The sequence below is a fragment of the Eretmochelys imbricata genome, chromosome 12, assembly GCF_965152235.1.
Source record: "Eretmochelys imbricata isolate rEreImb1 chromosome 12, rEreImb1.hap1, whole genome shotgun sequence".
In the NCBI taxonomy this organism is placed as follows: Eukaryota; Metazoa; Chordata; order Testudines; family Cheloniidae; genus Eretmochelys; species Eretmochelys imbricata.
The window spans coordinates 32,873,106-32,896,828 of NC_135583.1; the positions used below are offsets into that span (position 1 = coordinate 32,873,106).

Genomic DNA, 23,723 nt, shown 5'->3' on the forward strand with positions numbered 1-23,723 from the left:
CTCTGTGATATGTGACAGATTTGCAGCCCTTCAGGTGAGGGGCCTTGCAGGAGTGGGGGGAAAGGGCAGGGAGCCCTGCTCCTGTCTATGTTATGCCTTCTACATGGAAGTGTCTGTGTAACAGAGCCTAAATGTTATGATTATGGGTACTTTGGAATTACCTGTCAGAATAGTTGTAATGGCCTCAGTGTGGTACAAAACCAAACAAGATAACAGGTGAAAAATATAAATAGGGATGCTTATCTCTTTTGAAATACAAAGACAAGGAGGGACAGAGTGGAAAGATAGTCTGTCCGTAACCAGAAACTGCATCTCCTAAATAGAGAGTTGGTTTCCTTAGAAAAATTGTTCCAATAGTTAATTACCCTCATTTATGTGTGCCTTATTTCTGGTCTGAATTTGTCTACTTTCAGCTTCCCTCCATTGGCTCTTATGTTTTTTTCTGCTGTCTGCTATCATAAATCTCTTCCCATATTTGTAGGCCATGACCCAGTATGTGAAAAGATGTGTGAGGACAGCTGAGATCCCCAGCAGAGTCCAGCAGATAACATAGTATTAGAGGAGATGTGCTCAGGCAGAAATTGTGCTCTATGTAGGTGCAGAGAACCATCTGCATGGTTCTCATTGTGGAACCTTAGAGAGCTAAATAATAACAACAAAAATTATGGGCATCACCAATACAGTAACGACTAGATATCCAGAGGGGCTGATCCCCTGCAGAACCTACTGGTCTCTAGTGGTTTTTTTTTCTCTGTTCTAGTGATATAATTTTCTGTTTTCTTCACCGTTTGAAGAAAGTGCTTGGCTAGAATCCCCCTCAGTAGTGCGGGACGATCAGACGACTGGTATTTCCTCCCATGCACCTTCCAAGTCTGTCCCTCAGCAACTTGCACCAGTGGAGGCACTTGTCATAATTGTCTCTTCTCTTGTGGTCTCTCTCTCCCCCTCCCCCCCCCCCATCTCTTTGTTTTATTCATCTGTAATCTCTTGTTTTATACTTAGATTGCAAGGTCTCCGGGGCTGCTACTCTTACGTATATTTGTGTTCAGCACCTCATGCAGTTGGGCCATGATCTCTTAGTGGGGCCTCTGGACACTATCACAATGACATGCTAATAATGAGACGTGATTGCCACTTACTGAGTAGACAAACTTTTATTTAAAATCCTGTGTAACCACTTTAGCATGGCACTGAATATTTTCATTTCATTGGCTGTATGTTTTGGACTGTGAGTGTCCATTGTACTATGTTCAGAATCAACCTATAGAAGGAAAGCTGGTGGTAACTTCTTACTTGCTTAGTTTGTGAACAAAATCAATCAGAGAATATGACTCATATGCAATAACTGTATCAATAAAATAATGTAAGGTAGCTAGTAATGACTTTTTCAGAGTTTAAGAGATGCAAAGATGTGTATAAACTGGTTAGTCTCTAAGGTGCCACAAGTACTCCTTTTCTTTTTAAAGATGTGTATATCACACTAACAACACTGTGATTTTATTATTATAATAGAGAGCTAGAAAAGGGGCAGGACTGAGGAAGCAAGTGGATTAGGCAACTAAGGTTCCTGCCCACATAATTTATTTTTGTTATTCTGAAGACAACCTTTTCAAAGGGCCTATTTGGAAGCATGTCATTTGCACATATGAATCAGGTAACTGTGTCCCTGTGGGTTGTTAGGTGTGCACTTATCTAAAATGGATTTGCTTGCAAATTTGGTGAGAATAATTCAGGAAGTTTTCTGGAAATTTGCCTCTAAAAGTTAGCTATGCCATTTTTGGAGTGGATTAATTCACTAGAAGCTCAGATGATGTAAACCAAAGGCTTGCCTACATTTAAAATGCTGCAGCTGTGCCGCTGTAGTGCTTCAGGGCATGGCTACACTGGAAACTTCAAAGCCCTGTCGCGGGAGCGCTCCAGCAGCAGTGCTTTGAAGTGCGAGTGTGGTCGTGTGCGAGCACTGGGAGAGAGCTCTCCCAGCGCTTCTGGTAATCCACCTCCTCGAGGGGATTAGCTCTGAGCGCTGGGAGCCTGTTTACACTAGCCCTTTAAAGCGCTCTGATTTGCTGCGCTCGCGGTGGGGGGGTGATTTTTCACACCCCTGAGCCAGCGAGTTAGAGCACTATAAAGCGTAAGTGTTGCCAAGCCCTCAGTGAAGACTCTGTCTGTGCCAACGGGAGGGATTCTCCTGTTCGTGTAGGTAATCCACCTTCCCGAGAGGCAGTAACTAGGTCGATGGGTGAATTCTCCCATCGACCTAGAATTGTCTACACCAGAAGTTAGGTTGGTTTAACTGCCTCGCTCAAGGCTGTGGATTTTTCACACCCCTGAGCAACAAAGTTATACTGACCTAATTTCCTAGTGTAAACCAGGCCTAACTGCTCTTCTCAGGAGCTGGCCTTTGTGCTTCCCTGTACACCTGAGGTATGTGGTTAACTCATAGCAATTGTACCTCATGTCAAGTGCTATTCCTTACTTACCATACTTTTGCAGACTCTGATGTTACTTGTTACTCATAACATATAAGGGGGAGAGGGTGTGTTTCTGCGATGTGACGTGGGCAGAGCTGAGGGGTGGTAACTTTATCGCCAGGAGCGCAACTCCTGGCAATAAAGTGCTTTCTGAAGCTAGACTCATGGCACTTTTCAGTGCTAAAACTTTTGTCACTCAGGGGTGTGTTTTTTCACAGTGGCAGTGTAAACATAGCCTTAGTCAGAGGGGATACAGTGATACTTGGTAAGATAATGACTCAGGCTGAAGCTATTGTCCACAAGTTGTAAGGCCGTTAAGTCTGATGATCCTTAAGTACACCACTTCCCAAGAAAAACAAAGATCTGTGTTGTATGCAGTGTTGTAGTAGTCCTGTTGGTCCCAGGATATTAGAGAGACAAGGTGGGAAGTTATATCTTTTACTGGATCAACAGATACTTATCCAATAAACGATATTACCTCACCCACCTTGTCTCTCGAAAGATCTCTTTTGGTCCCCAAGCTATAATGGCTCCAGGGAAGGAGACCTTAGTACTGCCCTGGATGACCTGGTTGTTGTGATGATATGGCCCATGTTGAATATGCAAAGAGAGATGCTGAATTTTAAATGCATATTCCTTCTAAGACATTTAAATCACAGACTGGAAAAGTGGGACACTATCGCTTGGTGATTTTATGATCAAATAATTTAGATAAACTTTGCAGTGAACACTTAGCATTTATTAAATACATGACAGTAAATTTACAGAAATTATAAGACAATAAACATAATTGGACACATTATTCTAGATTTGTTTACTACTAGTTCATAGATAATATCCCATAACATAATACAACACAAGATTTTATTATTGAACATATTTCTGCTTATGTCACAGCTCTGCAGACGACACCACTTTACACATATGAGCCATAATATCTAAGTCCAGCCACAGCAGCTGTAGTTTAAAATGGATAGAGAGAAAGACTTTACACAAAGCAATTGGTCATTATAGTTGTCAGGTGCTAGCAGCTTCTTTCAGTTGCTCAACATTGGTCGGTTTCTCTTCCTTTTTGTATTTAATCCCAAGGAAACTGAAAATTTTCATCAGCATTAGATCAACAATCTCTTCCTCTTCTGAAGCCTAAAAAAATGACAAAAATAAATCCCCATGCTGCTGCAGCTGTGTATGGATTGTTAGTTTAAACAAATGGAGTAAAGTCCTGGCTCCATTGATGTAAATGGCAAACTACCATTGGCTTCAATTGAGCCAAGATTACACATAGAGAATGTAAATACTGTAGGTAGAACAGACATGGATTCAGGTGGATGAGGCAGAATATCACCATCACTTCAGAAAAAAAACCAAAAAAAACAATACCTCAGTATGTTGCAACATGCTGGGTGAAAATCTGGCTCCACTCAAGTCTATGGGAGTTTTGCCATTGACTTCAGTGGGGTCAGAAATGCATCAGCTAGCTGTGCACCAGACAGTTCCCACAGATACACGCCTATAACTCCTAGTAAAATGAGTGGACGTTGCATACTTGCATCTAGTGCTTACATTAACAATCTGTTCTGTTTTCCATTCCCTTGGTTTTATATACAATACAACAGATTCATCAAGGGCTTCATGTATAGTATCAAAGAGGATTTCATATCACAGTATCAATATCTTAATAGGAAGCTTTGCCATGGACTTCAGTGAATTTTAACCTTTATGCTGGATTTGGTGTGGGTGCATACGATAGAAATTACAGATAAAACTAAGATTAATGCACAAAAAGTAGGTAGTTAGATGCTTACCTGACTTGTGTGCACAAGTTGTTTTGAGAGTGTATATATTTCTATTAATAAAATTTAGGCTGACTTAGAAAATTTAGTTCTGTGAGTTGAAAAGAGCAGTGTAACTTTATAAAAGCTAAAATGTGTTTAATTGGAGTAGATTGTGAGCTCTTAAAAGCAGGGACTGTGTCCTCATCAGTGTTTGTACAGGGCCTAGCACAGTAGGATATCCAAATCCAGATTAAGGCCTCTGTGTGCTACTGTAATGTAAATATTAAATAATAAAACAGTTTAGATGAACATACCTGATAATGTTTCTGTTCCTCACTAAAAGCAACCAGAATCACTGAAATGAACAGATTGAGCACCACAAATGTCATGAAAATGATACAGGATCCAATTAAAAAGGAGCCCAAAATTGGATTATAGTCCAAGACCTGGAGAATAAATAAAATAAGGCATTATGTTTTTTATTATAGCAGAAAAAGGTTGGAAGCAGGGTCAACTTAAAACCCTGAAGAGGGCATCCAAGTTGTTGATAGAGTATACAATATGTATCTTCTCTCTCCAGGAGTGATTTTCATGCCATGATGCACTATACATCAGAGTTGATAGAACACGCTTTTATGCATGTGATGCATCCATATGTATTATGGGCCATGCTTTCTTTTATTTTTTAAATGTTTGTGTGCGAATTTAGTGATCACGAAGGTGTCAATTTGACAGACATGGAGACCAAAGGCTTCTGCTTATCCCTAAAACAGTGGTTCCCAAACTTGTTCCGCCGCTTGTGCAGGGAAAGCCCCTGGTGGGCCGGGCCAGTTTGTTTACCGGCAGTGTCTGCAGGTTCGGCCGATCGTGGCTGCCAGTGGCCGTGGTTCGCTGCTCCAGGCCAATGGGGGCTGCTGGAAGCGGCGGCCAGTATATCCCTCGGCCCACACCGCTTCCGCAGCTCCCCTTGGCCTGGAGCAGCGAACTGCGGCCACTGGGAGCCACAATCTGCCAAACCTGCGGACGCGGCAGGTAAACAAGCTGGGCCGGCCGGCCCGGCCCGGCAGGGACTTTCCCTGCACAAGCGGCGGAACAAGTTTGGGAACCACTTTTGCATGTATTGTTATAAATTACTGTATCCACAAGTTTAACTCCTTTTGAAAATGTGCTTCCTTAAGTGAAAGAGACTTGTTTTTTTCCTTTTAGGCTGAGAGACATCTGCAAACACTTACTACTGGGATTCATGCTTACAATTCTTCAATGAGATTTCTCACAGTGGCAAATATAACACATGGTAGTAACTGTTTGCAGGCTTGCGCAAATATTTATTGATTGACAAATGTTTCATACAAGGACAGGATGGTGTGCACAAGATAACTATATCAAAGGTGAAGAGTCACAGAGATTAGCAGCACACAAACAAGTTTTAAAGCTATAATATGACTACAAGGTAACCTTCAGTACCAAATGAAGAGAAGCCCACGTGTGATGAAAGATGACAAAGAGGAACTAATTTAATCCACAAAAGAATTGGCTTAAAAAAACTGTAATATGGAAGAATTTTTCTTGGGAAGTCAGGAATAAATAAAATGTTATTAAAAATCCAGACGTTACATTTGCCCCTTATTCTGCAAACACAACTCCCCTTGGAGAGCAGAAGGTGTATGTATGTAGCTTCCCCAAGAGGACGGTTGGTCTGTGTTTCAGGGGTGCATATAGACTATTGATAGTAATGTCTGTTGCATAGATGAACCATACAATAATTTTGTATTGGCTAGCAGGGAAGGTGGCTATTTAAAACCTGAGTACATTTCTTAGTGAAGGGTTCAAGAGGGTTTAAATGAAATGGAGAATAGGGTATGAAATATATTGCACCCTAGTCTCTCTTTCGTGGCTTGATGAGAAAATGCTCTCAGATATAAAGCAGGCAGTTGAGCTTTTAAAATCAGACTCATGTCTAACACTAATCTAAAGTCTCCCTGTTTGCTTAGAGCATTAAGCTCTTCTCCCTTTACAGCATCAAATATTAAATGTTTTCTTAAAAATGAAGAAGTGTTATCTGTAATACTCGGATTTGAGTTCAGCAGGACAGAACTCGAGATTGTTATGAGCAATGTTCTTTCTTTGAGTTTCTTCTAGAAAGGGAAAACATTCAAATACAGCTGTGTTAATTTCTCAAAATAGTTTCATCGTGCCCCACTGAGTTATTTATCTGCTTTTCTGCAGTTGTGAATACATTTCAGAGCTGGCACTTTTTCTTCGCAAATGAGATCATCTGTTGTTTATAAGAAACCCCACTGCTGCTGAAATTTCTACAGGAAATTAGCTACATAAGACATTCACTTAGTCATTAAAAAATCATGAGTCCCACTCTCTTGACTCCACTCAACTGTGTACTGCTTTCACAGAGTAACTGTGTATTCTTATTGCTATTTCCCCATCCTGCTCCAGCTCCTCACTATTGTCTTGTTTTCTCCTTGTTAGGTCGTGCCTCAGCTATCTTGTAATCTCTGTTGGACAGGGATAAGCACCTATCACCACACATTTTGGTGGGCATAGAAATAATAGTAATCATGGGTGCTGCTCTAAAATTCTGATCTGGCTTTTTGTACCCTTACTTCCCCAAATTCTGGGACTGCTCAGGTCTGATTTGGGTTCAGATCTACTTTTATGAATTTGTATTAAAATTAATATTTAAAGTGTTTTTTTTTTAAATACAACCTTTTAGGAGGTTAGGTTTTTCTGTTTTTACACCTGTACATTTCTAGAAGTCTGCTGTCTGCAGTGGCTGCTGTCATTTTGCGGAGCAGAGCAAATGTAGCATGTTACAGACAAAACACACACTGTGCTCTCCCTCCTGGAGCCTTTACTGTACTTTTTTTCTTTCATGTTTCATTTTCTTTAATTTAAAATAAATCACTCTGAAACCACATGGCTGCTCTTTATAGTCCTGATCCACCTCCCATTCAACTCAATGGAGAGACTCTCGTTGACTTGAATTGGAGCTGGATTGAGCCCTAAGTATAGAAAACCATAACGTGATTTTGTGGTTCGGTTTTTCATTTTATTTGTCTGCAAATAAAAACAACTTAGTTAGACTGACAGCTCTGTGGGACAGGAACTATATTTTTTTGTGCTGTGTTTGTACAAAAGATGGTCATCTCCTAGGTCAGTGATGGGCAACCTGCGGCCCACAGGCTGCACGTGGCCTGTCAGGATAATCCGCTGGCGGGCCACCAGACAGTTTGTTTACATTTGCACAGCTACCCACAGCTCCCAGTGGGAGCCGCGGGAAGCAGCGCGGGCCACAGGAACGTGCAGGCCGCAGGTTGCCCACCACTGTCCTAGGTGCTACCACAATACAAGTAATTAATAATAAGTCTCTGAAGGGTAGATCTGGTACCTCCTCATAGTTGAAGATTCCCAGCTGAAGGCTGACCATTGTCTCTGCTGAATCAAAGAGGGTTTTGTAAGAGTTCAGCTTCCAGCCAAATATCAAATTTGTCTGCAAAGGAAAGAAGGCAGATCTTGCGTCATAATCACACCGGTTTGTTGTCCATTTAGTTCACAACTTTTATGTTCACAGAAAGTTGTCCTGGTCTGACATCAAAGTTACATGGAGCAGGCAAGAACCTAGGATCTGAGAGTTACTTCTCCTTCATGACAGGGACTTGGGTCATGATGCACATGCAAACTAATGGGCCCATCAGACAAGTCATCTTACTCAGTTCCTGATTTTCTCTATGTCAATAACAGGAGTGTTTGCAAGGGAGACGATGTGGGAACCAGCTTTTGGGGTTTAGTTCAGCAGCAAGGAAGCACGTGGTGGATGGCCATAACCGCAATAAAATATCTTGCATCCATACATAACCTGATTTATCAGTGATGCTGAGCACCTGCAGCTCCTATTAGCTTCAAGTGGCCTTGTGAGTGCTCAGCATTTCTCAATATCAGATCAATGGTGCCTTTCTTCTTGAAAGATCTCAAAGTATTCTACAAACTATATACATAAATCACTTCACCTATCACTGAAATGCAGTCACCTCTGTAGTGTTTAATACAGAGCAATACTAAAGAGCACTGTAGGGAAGGAAGTGAATAATACTGTTTAGTTATGTCTCTCCGATTAATTTATTTGTTAATGAACAAAGATTGCAAACTCTTTGGGGACAAGGACCACATCTTCCTCTGCCTGTACAGTACCGAGTGCATTTTGGATGCTACCGTAATATAAATAGAAAATAATGTAAGGGAAGATGCAAATAGTGGTTTGGGTTGCAGGAGATTTATTTATTTTACAATAGTACCCAACCTACACTGGGCCCTACTGCGCTGGGTGTTCACACACTTAGTAAAAGGGGGTCTCAGTTTGAAGAATTTACCGTGTAAGTAGACAAGAGTGAGAAACTGGACCTGTTATCTCTAGTCTACAGATGAGGAACTGAGGCACAGAGGGATTAGCTAACTTGGCCAAGGCCACACAGGAAGTCTGTGGCAGAGCTGGGAATTGAACCCTGGTCCGAGTTCCAGTTCAGTGCTTTATCCTTCTTTGAGATTACTGTTTTGATCTGATTTATTGCTATTTTGGAAAAGTTCTAATTACTATCTAAACTTTTCAGTGACAGATTGAACATATTTGTTCTATATCCCACCTGCTCACTACATGGTAATGTACATACAGTGTTTCAAATAAAACAATAAATACACATAAATAGTTACAGTGCTGTAATTAATTAACCTGACTGAATAAACTAGTATATTTACACAATAATGAACTTTATTCCTGTATAACCAGCAATGGGCAGAAACCCAAAAAATCTTCCCTATGTTTATTTTACATGTTCCAGACCATATCATATCTGGTGCTGTCAGTCAATCACTCTCCCCTGTTTGGTTGTCCTGTAAGATCTTTGCCCACTAAGTATATTTTTGTACTCTGCTCTTTGACACGTATACACCATGCACAGGAAATCTCTATTTTTTTATCATCTTGTTTGTTTATTGAACTTCATTTCAGTTTGCAAAAGGGCAGACAAGTGGATATTTTAACTTGCCACTCGTATATGCTGGAGAGTGGATCCTTCTGCAGCATATTGCAGCCATCAAACTGCTCACCTAAGATCTAGGTGGACTGCATTATTTCATTTTACATTTCAGAGCCATATTGTTTTCACTATTCAGAAATTATTCATTTTATCTGCAGCTAGCAGTTTGCAAACAGGAACCACAAAGATACTCACAGCAATGGAATAGGCTAGGAACATGATTAAAATAACAGTGATGAATCCAGAGATGTCACCCCAAGCTCTCCTCAAGGTGGAGGTGATCATGTTTAGTTTAGGGTTGAGCCTCAAGAGATGCCACAATTTCACAGTAGAGAGAAGCACCAGGAAAGCAATTAGGTAGCCAAGAGCTGCATCAGCTGTTGCTGTTTCATTGAAACTTACACACCTATGAGAAAAGAAGATTAATAAACAATGCATGAAAAGCTTTCAGAACATTTCTGTGCACTGTGATTAATGAGCATGCTGGTAGCACTGGTCGGTCAGGGTTTGTCTTCACTGCAAAGTTAATTCAGGTTCCTACTAACATGTTGCTCCTAACTCCCCTCCCATCCCATCCTCACACAGGAGTCTCTTGTGCATGGTGATGCTTTACATCTGAGTTGGCTGGCCTATCTGCAGTATAGACTAAAGCCTGAGTACTTCTAATACTCAGTCAGGCCAGATACTCACCAAATCCCGGAGTAACAGGCACCTAATGCAAATGCTTAGAGTTTACTGTTGGGTATTGTAATGGGGTGCATAGACCCTTTCTGGAGATTGACTGGGATGGCATTTACTATCTTGCTCTGAAAAGGACCCCAGTTTCCTCCTATGTTTGCAGGATAGCAGGGCTGGGCCAGCTGTGGAGAAATAACTAATGCCCTGTAAATTCTATAAGAAGAATGTGCTGCAGGAAGTTGGGTAATAAAAATCTAACAGTGAAAGGGGGAGGGGTTTCTAGCAATAGGGCTGGAGCAGGATGGGTTAGGGGGGCATTCTTGGCTGACGTAAGCCATCCTTCAAAAGCTTGGCTTTGAGAGAAGCCACTTATGTTTGTGTTTTGCTGCTTAAAGGGGCTGCACATTCCTTATGTTTGTTACTCTGTTTTGCAACAGAGCATACCACAAAGGTGTCTAAAATCTGCATGGGCCTGTTGAATTCTTCTCTGTTGTGACTGGTTTGTTATTAATTTCTGTCCTAGGATATTGCTGAGTCTGGCTTTGCTCTGAGCTCTTAAACAGTAGCCATGTACCTACCCAGGGTGGCTGCAGTGAGATGAGGGAAAGGCAGATGATACTAATATACGGCCTGCACCAGCAAGGCCCATCAGTTCCATATACACCATGTTAGGGGAGGTGGTGCTAATGCCTGCTGTCCTTTAGCGTTTCCCCAGGTGAGGTAGCTTTAATTTCTGTCACTGACATAAATCCAAGTCCTAAAATCCTTACACGGATTACATAATACAGCCATACAGATTCACTTCATCTACCAGTGAAATGTAGCTACCTCTGGAGAGCATATATCTCAGGCAGCAGAGGTGCTGGGAACACAAGGGAGGTACAAGCTAAAGCAGAGAAAGGCAGAGTCATGGGACATTTACTCATCCTTGTGATGCTGATAGTAGCTGATATCGCGTGCCCCCAGGATTGTCCTCTTCACAAACACTGATAGGGTGCTCCAGCTAATCAGTATAATGGCCAGCTCTAGCAGGTTCCACTTGCTGTGGAAATACCTCCATTTCAGAGCCCTCATGAGCTTTCCCTGTGAAAACAGGAGTTTCAGTTCCAACAGCCCTTGGCTAGAATCTCGGCAATATGACTATATAAAGTGAGCAGGGTAAATCAAATATATCACTGCCATGTTACTCTAACAAACTTTGATTCCATTCATTTCTGCTAAGGCTGCTGATCCAGCCCCCAGCTCTGCCTGGAGCTACAGACAGTTCAGTCCAACATTTGGGATTCAGATGGTTCCCTCTGCACAAGAAGAGACCCCTGCACATCTGCTCAACCAGTTCTTGTGCTGTTCTCTAGTTACCACCTTCTCAGCATGCACTCCAGTCAAGTGAAATCCCCCCTTTCCTTTATTTATTAAAGGTACAGGATCTGATTCAGACCTCACATTGGCAGGGGTGCTGGAACAATTTGTATAGTGGGAGTGCTGAGAGCCATTCAGCCAAACTGTAAACCCTGTATATAATGGAAACCACGTCAAGCCAGGGGGTACTGCTGCACCCCCAGCATGCCTACTTCCAGCACCTATGTCAGGAGCAACACCAATGAAGTGGTTTGAATTACACTGATGTAAAACCCTTGTCGTTGAGATCAGAATCGGATCTAGTGACACATGGCAACTGAAGCTTCTGCTCGGTTTTACCTGTGCTACCATGTAGTAGATGACAAATAGGAAATAAATCACTTCTGCTGCAACAACAAAGATGTGCAGACCATCTGTGTAGGGGTAGAGCCGGATGCTCTGCAGTTCTGCATGCGTGAAGAAGGCCCCTGAAAAAATAAAGCTGTGTTCAGCTCTCTGCTCTTTTGAAAATTCCTCTCTGAGTCTGTTCCTTGTTGTGTACTGCAGTGCAAGAGCTGAAAGTGCTAGAATTGAAAGTGGGCTCTTACCTAATGCGTTTGTTTCAAACATCAGGCTTATAATACAGAACAGGTTCACATTGGCATTGTAGACTGTAAATTCAACAAATACTGCTCTTGTGAAGGTGTCCAGCCAGACGTTGTTGAAGAGATATTGGAGAATTCTGCCAAAGAGTGCACAAAAGAGAGAGTGACTAATCACTTTTGACTCATATTAGAGGTGTGTGGTGTTACATGAGGAGTAGAAGTGTTTGGAAACTACATACAGAAAGTGGGAACAAGAGGCAGGGACTTTCAAAGGACACCTGAAGTGTAAGTCCAAACAGGGAGGAATCTCTCTGTCCCTCTATGGACTACACTTCACAATTAGTCTAATGCTTTTACTCTCCTATGAAGCTTCAGGTGTTGGCTAGTACTGAAGCCAAGATACTGGCTGGATCAGTCACCCAGCCTGGCAAGGCAAAAGCTAAGTTCCTATGCAGCTATCTCCAACAACATCTAATTTACCTGTAGGCAAATAGGTACACGTGGGTTTCCAACACTGGTGGACACTATTTCCTGTTGGTAATACACAGGGCCCTTATCTGCCAACTTGTCTCCAAGCCTTGGGTCCCAAGGCCTCCATTTTCTGTTATTTCATTCCTAGAAGCAATCTCTGTTGTTATTCACAAACACAGTACTGTAGATTGTTTCCTGTAATGGACAATTCACTCCATCTCTAACTATGGCTAGAGGGTGGATATAATGATTGTATAATGACTCAAGGAGCTTGGCTTGTTTAGCCTAACTTAAAGAAGGTTGAGGGGAGATATGATTGCTCTCTATAAATATATCAGAGGGATAAATAGCGGAGAGGGAGAGGAATTATTTAAGCTCAGTACCAATGTGGACACAAGAACAAATGGATATAAACTGGCCACCAGGAAGTTTAGACTTGAAATTAGATGAAGGTTTCTAACCATCAGAGGAGTGAAGTTTTGGAATAGCCTTCCAAGGGAAGCAGTGGGGGCAAAAGATCTATCTAGCTTTAAGATTAAACTCGATAAGTTTATGGAGGAGATGGTATGATGGGATAACATGATTTTGGTAATTAATTGATCTTTAAATATTCATGGTAAATAGGCCTAATGGCCTGTGATGGGATGTTAGATGGGGTGGGATCTGAGTTACCCAGGAAAGAATTTTCTGTAGTATCTGGCTGGTGAATCTTGCCCATATGCTCAGGGTTTAGCTGATTGCCATGTTTGGGGTTGGGAAGGAATTTTCCTCCAGGGCAGATTGGAAGAGGCCCTGGAGGTGTTTTGCCTTCCTCTGTTGCATGGGGCACAGGTCACTTGCTGGAGGATTCTCTGCTCCTTGAAGTCTTTAAACCACGATTTGAGGACTTCAATAGCTCAAACATAGGTGAGGTTTTTCGCAGGAGTGGGTGGGTGAGATTCTGTGGCCTGCGTTGTGCAGGAGGTCAGACTAGATGATCATAATGGTCCCTTCTGACCTTAGTATCTGTGACTCTATGAATCTATGAAGAGCATAAACACGGAGGAGGGAAATGAAAAGCATAGGGTTGACCAAGAAGATCTTACTAAGACGAACATGAGCAGGGGAAGATTAGGCTGAAAGATTAGGCTGAAATATTTCCTAACAATGGCATCCAGTTAAACTATGCAATGATCTGTCAATGGAAGAGGTAGAAAACCTATTGCTTTAGACATTGAAAAGTAGACTAAACCAAATGCTGGAGTGTGCGGAAGAGGGAGTAATGTTGCACTGACTGGGAGGAAGTACTAGGTCTTTTCCAGCTCTAATTTTTTTGATTGTTTAGTAATTGCTTATGTAAATCTGGAATCCATGTGCATGCACATAGTTCTAATCTTAGAAAATCAGGTTATAATCCTGGATTAGATTTTGGTTAATACATGATGTAACACATGGTGACAATAGACATAAAACATGAATCAAATCAAAATCACAACAGTAGCAAAACCCAAATACAATAAAAATGCTACCTGGTTGCATTCTTTGGATCAGTTCCCAAGTGAACCACATATCCTCCTCCCCTATAGATGGCAAGTTTGCCCCACACTGGATGCCCTCTAAGTTTGGACTGGCTCTGATATTTCCATGCAGAAGTCAAGGCAGAGGAGTTATCGAAGGCTGAGATATTCCAGTGTTCCCCATAGTCTGACGTGTCTTCCGCTTGGGGAGAATACGTAGCATGGCATTCTTGGACTGAGCCTTGCAGTTTGGGAGCTATCGGGCAGGTGTTCCCCTTCACTCTCACTTGACGAATTCGGGCACTGCCTACCAACTTGGAGTTGCCATCTGTAATGAAGCCTAAAAGAGTTATGTAAAAGAGTCAGTGTTGACGTTATGGCAGGCTCAATAATCACCATAGTCTCAACTCCCATTTATTCCTCACTGAAAGATTTTTTTTGTCTTGTTTATTATTTGATTCTGTTTCTTAAATAAAACAAAACCAATGTGAATTTAATCCTCAAGAAAACAAAGGATTAATTGACTTGGTTTGAGTCAGGCATAATGTAATAATAAGAGCTAATTCTTATTTAGAGCTTTTCATCCATAGATGTCAAAGTATTTCACAAGCAGTCAGTATCCTTATCCCCATTATAGAGCTGAGGAAGCTGAGGGTCAGAGAGGGGAAGCAACTTGTCTAAGGTCACCCCATAGGCAAGAGCCAGGAATAGAACCTAGAACTCATGAGTCTTGGTCTATTGTATCAAAGTTACCCTACACACAACTCTGCCAACGCACTTCAATAGCACAGAGACACTTCGGAGCACCAAAAATGGGCTGAATGTATGTTCTGGGATTTGCCCTGATGGGGAGCAGGACGAGAACCCCAATACTTGTATTCATTGGTGATCTAAGCCATGAGCACAGATCTGGGGGAAAAGCTGGTAGTATCACTCCTGCCATCTAGCTCTTTGGCCTTGTTTTAAATGACAGAAGCTCATGGAAAAACCATCAGACATATATTTTAGTACAACACTAGACACAGATTATGTAGCGTTACAATAAGACACAGATCTTGTACATTACATAAAAAAGTTAATTAAAGTATCAGGACAAAATCAACTTGAGGCCATTCTACTGACTTCCATGGAGTTACACCAGAGATGAATTTGGCCCATTGTGTTTAAATGCACAGTCTGAGTTGTATCCATTCAGCTATGCAGATATTGATCAGCTGATAGGGTAATGTACTGGATGACACTAACTTGTGTAAATTATCAGGACACCAGACTTGGACCCTAATGTCCCTCCCCAGAAGCCCAATACACATGGACAAGTTGGGGGCATGCACAAAAGTCAGAGTTTTGAATGCCAAGTCAAACAATGTGAAATCCAGTCAGAACTCTGCACCTTGATATGAGCCATATAACTTGTTGACTAAGGTAGTTCTTGCCCATGTGAAGAAGTCCTGATAAGAGTAGATATCCCGAAACCCATCCGTAAAGCTGCTTTCAATGTGTTTGTTCAGGTAGTAGGAATTGGGATCTCTTTGTCCATAGGCAACCAACAGTAGCATCCATAAAAATCCCAGGTAGGCTGGAAAGAACAGCAAATATGCTTTTAGGTTAGAATTGATATTGTTCGTCTAGTACAGAACAACATGACAATTATTGCTATCACTTAGTATTAGGCTAAGAAGATGTCTAGAAAAATTTCTCTCTCTTGACTATATCAGATCAGTGTTGAATTTACATGGGTTGGCTTAGACTGTTGTGTCTTTCCCACATCACATCAGTCAGAATCTGAGTAGGGTTCAAGAAAAGAACAGGCAAATGGATAGGACACCAGCAGTAACTCAGGTTATAGAAAAGACCTGAGGTTCAAAGATGCTCTCAGTGAAGTCAAGGCAATTTTTTTTTCTTTGCCTTCAGAGGGAGGAAGAATGGCACCTAGGATAGTAACTATGAGTAATTCTTGCTCACAAGAAGGAGCAAACCCACCTTCTCCCAGCTACTAACTTCCTTCATCCTCTCCCTCGGCTTTCTTCATAAACTCTCACACTCCTCTGGCCTGTTCTCTTAAAATACAAGCAAGCTGTGTTCACCCCTTCCTCAGAAAACCCACCTTTAACCCCACTGGCATCGCCAGCTATTACCCCATTATCGCTTTCACCCTCTGAATGCACTATTTACAATCCATATATCCAATAGGTATGCCTGTGTAAAGCTCTCCCTTCCCCACCCAAGGAGTCCAGCAGGATAATATTAGCACTGATTTGCAAACACATGAAAGAGCTTTGTCACTAAAACAAGAAGATCATCTGTGGGCAGATTGCAGACCCAGTATTTCTCTGATTAAGGCAAACGCTTTCTGCTCCTTGATGTGATTGTTCTTCATTCTCTGAATGTCTGTGGCAGGGGGTGGCTGGTAGATGTTGCTTCTGCTATCCCTTCGAGCTCCAAATAGAGGGTTTGAGTCGCCTGTGTGCAAGAGCGATAAAAGCCAACATGTCAGTAGCTCCTCCAAGCCCTACTTTTTATTTCTAGGGGACCCCAGCCATTTCAGGGAAACATTTCTAATTATACAGTGTTTCTCCTCCGGGGTGGGGGAGACTAACCCTGGGCTGGGGCAACAGGCTAGTTCAAAGGACAATGGAGGTGAAGGGCTGAGGAAAGGATCGGTGCTGGGGGGAAACTACCAGATCCACATGCTGCTACTTCTTCAGGTAAAGTGACCAGTCTGAAAGTTGCTGACTTTCCATTCACGCTCCTACTGTGTCCCTTATGTAGATAGCTGTGTGGGGGCAGCTTATAAACACGGGGCTGCAGGCTCAGGCCACAGCCCAACAGTCCAGGCTTCTCTTCTCTGCTCCCACGGCTCTCAGCCCAGCCTGGGGTGGCTCCAAAGGATGTCCCACCCCAACAGATCCAATGCCCAGCAGCATGAAGCCTTCTGCTGAGTGAGAAAAGTCAGCAAAAAACATGCAGAAGAGCAAAAAAGAAAAAAATAGATAAAAATAAGAAATGACAAATAGGAACAAAGGGAGGGGGGAGAGAGAAGGGCCAGAAAGGAAATGGCTCTGTCTACCAGCCCACGCCAGCCCACAGAGGTAGGGGGTAGGCAGCGTGTCCCCAGTCTTTGTGTCCTGTACAGTTAGTACAATGGGGCCGGGATTAGCAGCAGGACCACAGGCTTCAAAGACAGCTGGGAAGGTCGGGGCCTTGGTCCCAGCCCCTTTCAGCACAGGGCAGCAGATTCTGCCATTCCAGTCCCTGTGTGCACTCCCGCAGTGCCTCTGCGAACTGCCAGGAGAGCGTGTCCCCCAGCACCCATCTCACACAGCAGTAAATGGTAAAGCCATGGGAGAGACCCTCAGCCAGTGTAAATTGTCATAGTCCCATCAGAGTTCACTGAGCCAAGACAATTTCCACCCACTGAGGTTCTGCCCCACACTCTGGCCCAGAGCGTATGTACATACGGTACATACATGCAGACACTTACACGGTATATTTATACATGTATAACTAAGCCTAGCAGCAAAGGCTGAACATCCAGAAAATGGAAAATAATGGAAACTTACCGACTAGCTAGGACAAGGAACCGAGGATTTTAGCTCAAACAGGCTACAAATATCAAGTACCATAAATGATTTAACACCCATCTGGGTTGTGAGAAGGGGAAAAGAAGATTCAGATGAAGAGAAAGATAAAAATAGATCCCAACACAATGGGGAATGACCTGCGCACGGCTTGCAGGGCTGATCACAGGCAGCAGGATTTACACTTCAGAAAGATACAGGGAAGCCTGGCAGACGTCCAGTCCAGTGCCGGAAATTGTAAGAGGGTTGGTGCATTTGCTACGGCAAAAGGCAATTTTCCAGGTGAAAACTGCTTCCTCTACCCACTGAACCCCCCTTCCCCACCTGGTGAATAAATTAAAGCAGGCCTAGAACTTGCTGGCCTCTTAAGATCCGGCTGAAAGAAAATAGCAAATCAAACACAAAGCCCCTCTCTCTGGGGAATAGCACCATTTCCTTCATTCTACCAGTTTGGGAGGTCCACGACTCCTTACTGGGATGTCTTTCTTGTGATATATTGGGGAGGGAGTGTGATGGGGTATATAATCCCTGCTCAGTGATGGAAGGGGTTTAAGAGTTGCCTTGGGGAAGGCTGGCTTTGCCCCTCGGCCCTGTCAGTCATGTCAAGGGTGGAATAAGGTCTTAAAAATGGGAAGTTCCCAGCAGTAGCAGAACAGCTCTAGGAGAGAGTCCAGGGTGGTTCTACGCTCGCAGAGGAGACTCCTGGAAGCTTTTGGGGGGATCTGCCCTTGGGAAGGTCATTTACCAGCTCCCTTCTGCCCCCGCCCCATGCTTATAAGGAGACAGCAACCCGGGTGTACTGGCTGGGTAAGATAGGTCCAGCAAGCCCCAAGCCCTTGTCCCCTTTTGAGATTAGAGAATCTGAGAGTAGCCAAAGGGACTAGGGGAGTGAGAGCTAAGAGCCCCGTCCTCATCAACACAAAGAGACTATGTAACCCAATTTGTCTCATTGGGCCTCCTACTTAGGCAAACGGAGGTGTCCTAAGGACTCTTCAGGGCCTGCTCAGTAGGAGGTGCCTATCAGAAGCCTGAGAACTGTGGTAACGAGTTCTAGTATTAAGGCAGTTCTCTGCACACTGGACAATGGAGCTCCCCACTGACTACAATACATTTTATTTATACACACTATTTAAATAAAGTGTAGTAAGGCCACATGAGCCACCAGTTGCATTATGAGAAATGTAGCACATTAGTTCCATCTTGGGTAGAACAACAGTTGAGAAGTGAAACCAATAGTAAACTAAGGAGTTACATATAATGGCAAGGAAGAACATGGAGGGAACTTGTCTAAGATAGAAGCTGGGTTTTATTGATATTTTTGCAGGCCCGGGTTTACAAAATCTAGTGAAAAGTGCAGCATATCACACTGTGCATTTTCATTAAGTTGTGGAGTTGTTGTGGAGTTTGTTGCAAAACAACCCATGATATAAACATTGGGAAGTTAGCACAGCACTAATGTAAATTGCGTTGTGTTCAGGAATGGAAAGCTGTGTGCATTCTTTCTTCCATATGCAATTTTGTTTTTTATATTTTGGATGAGAGCTGAATCATTTAAATTGGTTTCTTCATATATGCATCTCTCTGAAATCCTACTCCATTATTTTAGTTCTTAAGTTTTCAGCTAGTCTGCTAAATATTATTCCCTTCTTTTGAATTCTGTTCCTTGGATATTGAAACTGTAACTGAAGTTTGCAGCATGCAGGTGAGAGTGCGGGAGGCAATAGCAGTCAGCCATAGCAGCAAGAAGAAAAGGAGTACTTGTGGCACCTTAGAGACTAACCAATTTATTTGAGCATGAGCTTTCGTGAGCTACAGCTCACTTCATCGGATGCATACTGTCGATGAAGTGAGCTGTAGCTCACGAAAGCTCATGCTCAAATAAATTGGTTAGTCTCTAAGGTGCCACAAGTACTCCTTTTCTTTTTGCGAATACAGACTAACACGGCTGTTACTCTGAAACCAGCCATAGCAGCAGGACCCATTCACGGTTCTTGGTCTACTACTACTAAGAATGAGAACATTGTTCATTCCCACTTCTGAGAGGGGACAGAGCAAGTGATGGTGGGGAGGAAGGGTCTGACATCAGAGTCCTGAAAGTAGACGAGTCCCAAATAATAGGATTAAACCCATCCAGTTACAAGGGCAATCTCACAACAGTGCTAGGTCAAAGCGGTGTGAGTTGAGATATAGAAGAAAGACCCATGGGGATAGACAGTTCTTTTTGATCCAAGATTTTTTCTTTTCTGGTTCTGTGGCCCTCCTGTTATGTGCTATGTAGAGTTTCTTCCTAAGAAAACGTATGATCAGGTTTTATGCTCTCCTTTTCATTGTGCCTACAGCAGCTTTTCTGTACTCCAATAGATTTTTATGCTCTATACATTCAAAAGGGCCCTAAAGCTGCCCTCACGGGGCACCTGAGAATTCCTCAAGCAAGGGGAAATCCCTAACTAACAGAACCAATGTAGCTGCTTCCCCCCCCACCCCAATCTAGAGGGCATGTTGGAGACATGCTCAGGGGAAATTATGGAGCTAGATCCGCTGGGCACTCCAGGGGTCCCTGGCCTGTGTTGTTATTAGCTGGTGTAAATTAGAGCAGCTGGTCTAGGGATCAGGAGCAGACAAAAGTTATAGGCGGTTGGTCACATTTGTCCATCCTGACCATATGCATGAATAAAGCACTTCAAAGTCTCAGATAAGACATTTCACATTAATTAATTAGTCCCCACATGTTTTACATCTGACACACAATTACCTGGTGCAGACAGAGGTCCATCAATAGCAGTGTTTTCCTCATCTTCATGCTCCACCTTCTTCAGAACCAGAGCAAAGAAAGCAGCAAATCCCAACACCTGGAAGACATTAGCTATTTGTTCAGAGTCTGCACATTCTGCATGAGGAGAGGTCTAGACCTTGCCTTAAATGCTTGTCTCTGATCCATGCACTGCAGATTGGGGAGGAGAATTTTGCCTTTTAATTTGCTCTATAAACACAGGCTAATTCCATGAACAAGAAATCAGAAAGAGAATGGACCCCAAGATGCTGTGTGAATCCCACTAAATGTGATTGGTTTTTGCCTCTGGCCATACCTTTCCCGCTGGAAACTTTCGTCAGCCGATGAAGTGAGCTGTAGCTCACGAAAGCTTATGCTCAAATAAATTGGTTAGTCTCTAAGATGCCACAAGTATTCCTTTTCTTTTTGCAAAATAAGAATGAAATGAAGCTAACGGGAAGAAGATTCCTGCCAAGACAAATCAACACGACATTATAACTCAATTGTAACAAAACCCCTAACTTACAGGAAGGATCTCTTGCTTAAGAGCTCTGTCCTGCAGTGCTTTTGAATGTAAAACTCAAGTTCACTTCAATGGGAGTGATGTGCCTGAGAGGGCTGCAGGATCAACCCTTCCCTAGCCAGTGTTTTGTATTGATAGTGACCTTACTTTTAAGGGCTGTGTGATGAATAGACTTTCAAAGAAGGAGATGGCCATGGAGATCAGCCACTTGATGGAGTTCTCCTTGCCATAATGTAGCCCGTAAAGCATGGTGAAGAATCCGGACACACCACTGGTGGCAGCTATGAGGATCCAGCCAATGAAAACAAACCACCAGGGCAAGCCTTTGAAAGAGGAACCTTTCTTGCCATCCCCAGAGAAACTTGGAGTGGGGGAGCACCTGGAGAGTCAACCATCGTGAGAAAGTCATTTTACCGGTGAGACAGAAGCAAACCACAAATAAGACAAAATAAAGTGCAAACTCTGGACTTAACAGGGATAAGAAACACCTTATGTGAAAGTCAGATTTTAAAAACTATTAACTATTTTCAAATTATTTTGACAGATACAATGATATAAATAGTATTCAGAAAGTGGCAAAAACAGGTACACAAATCACAGGTATACAGATACAAACAGGCATATAGATATAAGATCAAAGCACATTTTATGGGCTTTATTTCTAAAACCCCAGAATAATAGGATTTCTAATGTAAATGCTGACAGACCCACCACTACATTGTGTCTGTTGGATGCCTCTATAAAAAAGGGCTTAGAGACCATGAAGAGTGGCATCACTAAATTGTTGAATGCTTCCTACTTAAAAATCAGATTTTTCTGACCCATTTCTGTCTCTGCCACACATCCATTATTTTACAGAATCTTGAGCACTTTGGAGCTCAGAGCTTGTCCTCAGCTCTTTACTATAATGTTTTACTACATTGGAACATTTAATTTTGGAGGTATAAATGTATAAACCAGTGGTTCCCAAACTAGGGGTGCTGCTTGTTCAGGGAAAGCCCCTGGCGCTCCGGGCCGGTTTGTTTACCTGCCGCATCTGCAGGTTTGGCTGATCGCAGCTCCCAGTGGCCGCGGTTTGCTGTTCTCGGCCAATGGGAGCTGCAGGAAGCAGCGTGGGAACCACTGGTATAAACAAAAGAGTGATGAGTTGCCCCTACATCTCTAGTATGCAGTAATCATTCAATTGAAATTCCCTTGCTGCTCCTCCAAGAGTGTTTATACAATTATCAAGGAGTCATCAGATGGTAATGACTTTCAATCACCACCAGCTTGGGCTGGATTTGAACCAGTGACCTGCATCTACGTATACCAATGATGAGGGTGATTGTTACCTCTCACTGATGGATCCTGAAGAGCAGAGGTGGCTTTCCAGGAGGCCTTTCATGTGCTGGACCTGCCTAACAGCTTGGACGTAACTCTGAGTCTTCTGGAATTTATGAGGTCCCAGTAATTCCAACTCCATCTCCACGTGCTGGAGTTGCATGTACAAGTAGCGGTTGTAGTCACTGTGTTTCAGCCTTTCACCCATTCCTTTCTCCGGAGTTGGGCTTCTTGTTTTTTCTCCAGGGAAGTGGGGGAGGGCGGGAAAAGGGAAATAAATGAGGTTGCTCATGGAATAAAGTATGAATAAGAGTGGCAGAATCAGGGCCTAGGATTTTCAGGGAGGGAATTACTCTGAAGGTGATGCACATCTATGGTGACTGCTAATACTAATAATCTAGCTTTCATAACTTATACAACCATGTAGCAGTAGCATTCTCCTCACACCTGGCAAACAATATTTTATGACAATGACCTCAGAACCTCAACAGATGAGTCCAAGACCAAACATCCTTGTTCATAGGCTACCTGTGCAGTCTGTAACTGCATAAATCTATTGAAAAAGCCAATGGCAAACTGGGATTGCAATCATTGGGGCAATTTACAGACTAAGTTAATAATCAATGTGAGCCCTGGTGGCAGAATCAAGCCCTGAGTTGGAACTGGAGGGGACAACAGCACAGAGAGAGGAAGGATGAGGGAAAGGACAACATGATTATGGAATCACTGAGACATGAGGCTCTTGATGCTACATGGACACTGACTCGTCATAAACCCCGAAAAGCCTGCATTGGTTTTAAAAGCAGGACAGCTGAGAGCCACCATTCACTCTACCGCAAAGGAAACAAAGTATTTACACTGAACTGTCCTTAACTCAAAATGAAGTAAGAGAGTGGTCCTCATATCTAGCGATTGCGGTGGCTTCACTTACAGGCATTTCTGTGAGGCTTTTCTTAGCTTGCGATTTACCTTGCATATCTACAGACCCTAGTGTGATGATAATAGGATCATCCTTCTTTTTACTCTCATCATAAAACTCTTGCCCAGCTCTGTTCTGCTGGCAGATGATGTCCTCAACCAAGGCCAAGAGTGTGTTGATGTCAGTAGATTTTCCAGGGTCTGTTTCTGAGGAGGGTAGCGGAGTCTTCAGGGTTTTAAACAGTGAATTGGCAATTCTCCTGATATCCTGGAAGATGCAGCAACAGCATGGCAGTCACCTAGTGGCTCTGGTTACTTGCACTGATGTAGTTTAAAACCATGGTAAGCTTCACTGGTGGGTGCACCACATCTACAATGGGGGTTTGCACTGATTCTGTAGCTACAGTGCTGCCCCCGTGTGGATAAGGCCTTAGACTCTCACAGGCTTAGACAGTCCCATGGGACAGCCCTGATCTGACAGGTTTAAGTCCAACAATATAAGCTTGCAGGATGTGAAAATACACACAATTCACCAGGGCTGGGGAGTCTATTCTATTCTATATAGGTTCTTATACCATGCTCATCATGACAGGAGTGGAGTGCCTTTCAGTTGTGCATTAAGCAACATGACTACACATATGTCTCATGTTGTTAGTTGTATCATGGGAACAAATGTTATCCATTTCTTTGATGTTAGACTGTGACCACATAACACAGTGATATTAGTCCCTCAGT

The 23,723-nt window shown here is 42.8% G+C and overlaps 1 protein-coding gene across 1 annotated transcript in view; it reads right to left on the reverse strand.

Moving 5' to 3' along the window:
* Positions 1-3,488: 3,488 nt before the first annotated feature.
* The window catches only part of PKD1L3 (polycystin 1 like 3, transient receptor potential channel interacting), a 74,109-nt gene continuing 53,874 nt past the window's right edge, over positions 3,489-23,723 (reverse strand). Inside the window, exons 30-43 of the mRNA XM_077831427.1 lie at positions 23,040-23,256; positions 22,082-22,310; positions 20,898-21,111; positions 20,210-20,306; positions 16,199-16,339; positions 15,270-15,455; positions 13,892-14,219; positions 11,916-12,049; positions 11,668-11,795; positions 10,892-11,052; positions 9,487-9,697; positions 7,650-7,751; positions 4,561-4,692; positions 3,489-3,614 (exon numbers count right to left, since the gene is read on the reverse strand). Of these exons, the coding sequence (XP_077687553.1) occupies positions 3,489-3,614; positions 4,561-4,692; positions 7,650-7,751; positions 9,487-9,697; positions 10,892-11,052; positions 11,668-11,795; positions 11,916-12,049; positions 13,892-14,219; positions 15,270-15,455; positions 16,199-16,339; positions 20,210-20,306; positions 20,898-21,111; positions 22,082-22,310; positions 23,040-23,256 (2,406 nt within the window). The remainder of the gene's footprint in view (positions 3,615-4,560; positions 4,693-7,649; positions 7,752-9,486; positions 9,698-10,891; positions 11,053-11,667; positions 11,796-11,915; positions 12,050-13,891; positions 14,220-15,269; positions 15,456-16,198; positions 16,340-20,209; positions 20,307-20,897; positions 21,112-22,081; positions 22,311-23,039; positions 23,257-23,723) is intronic.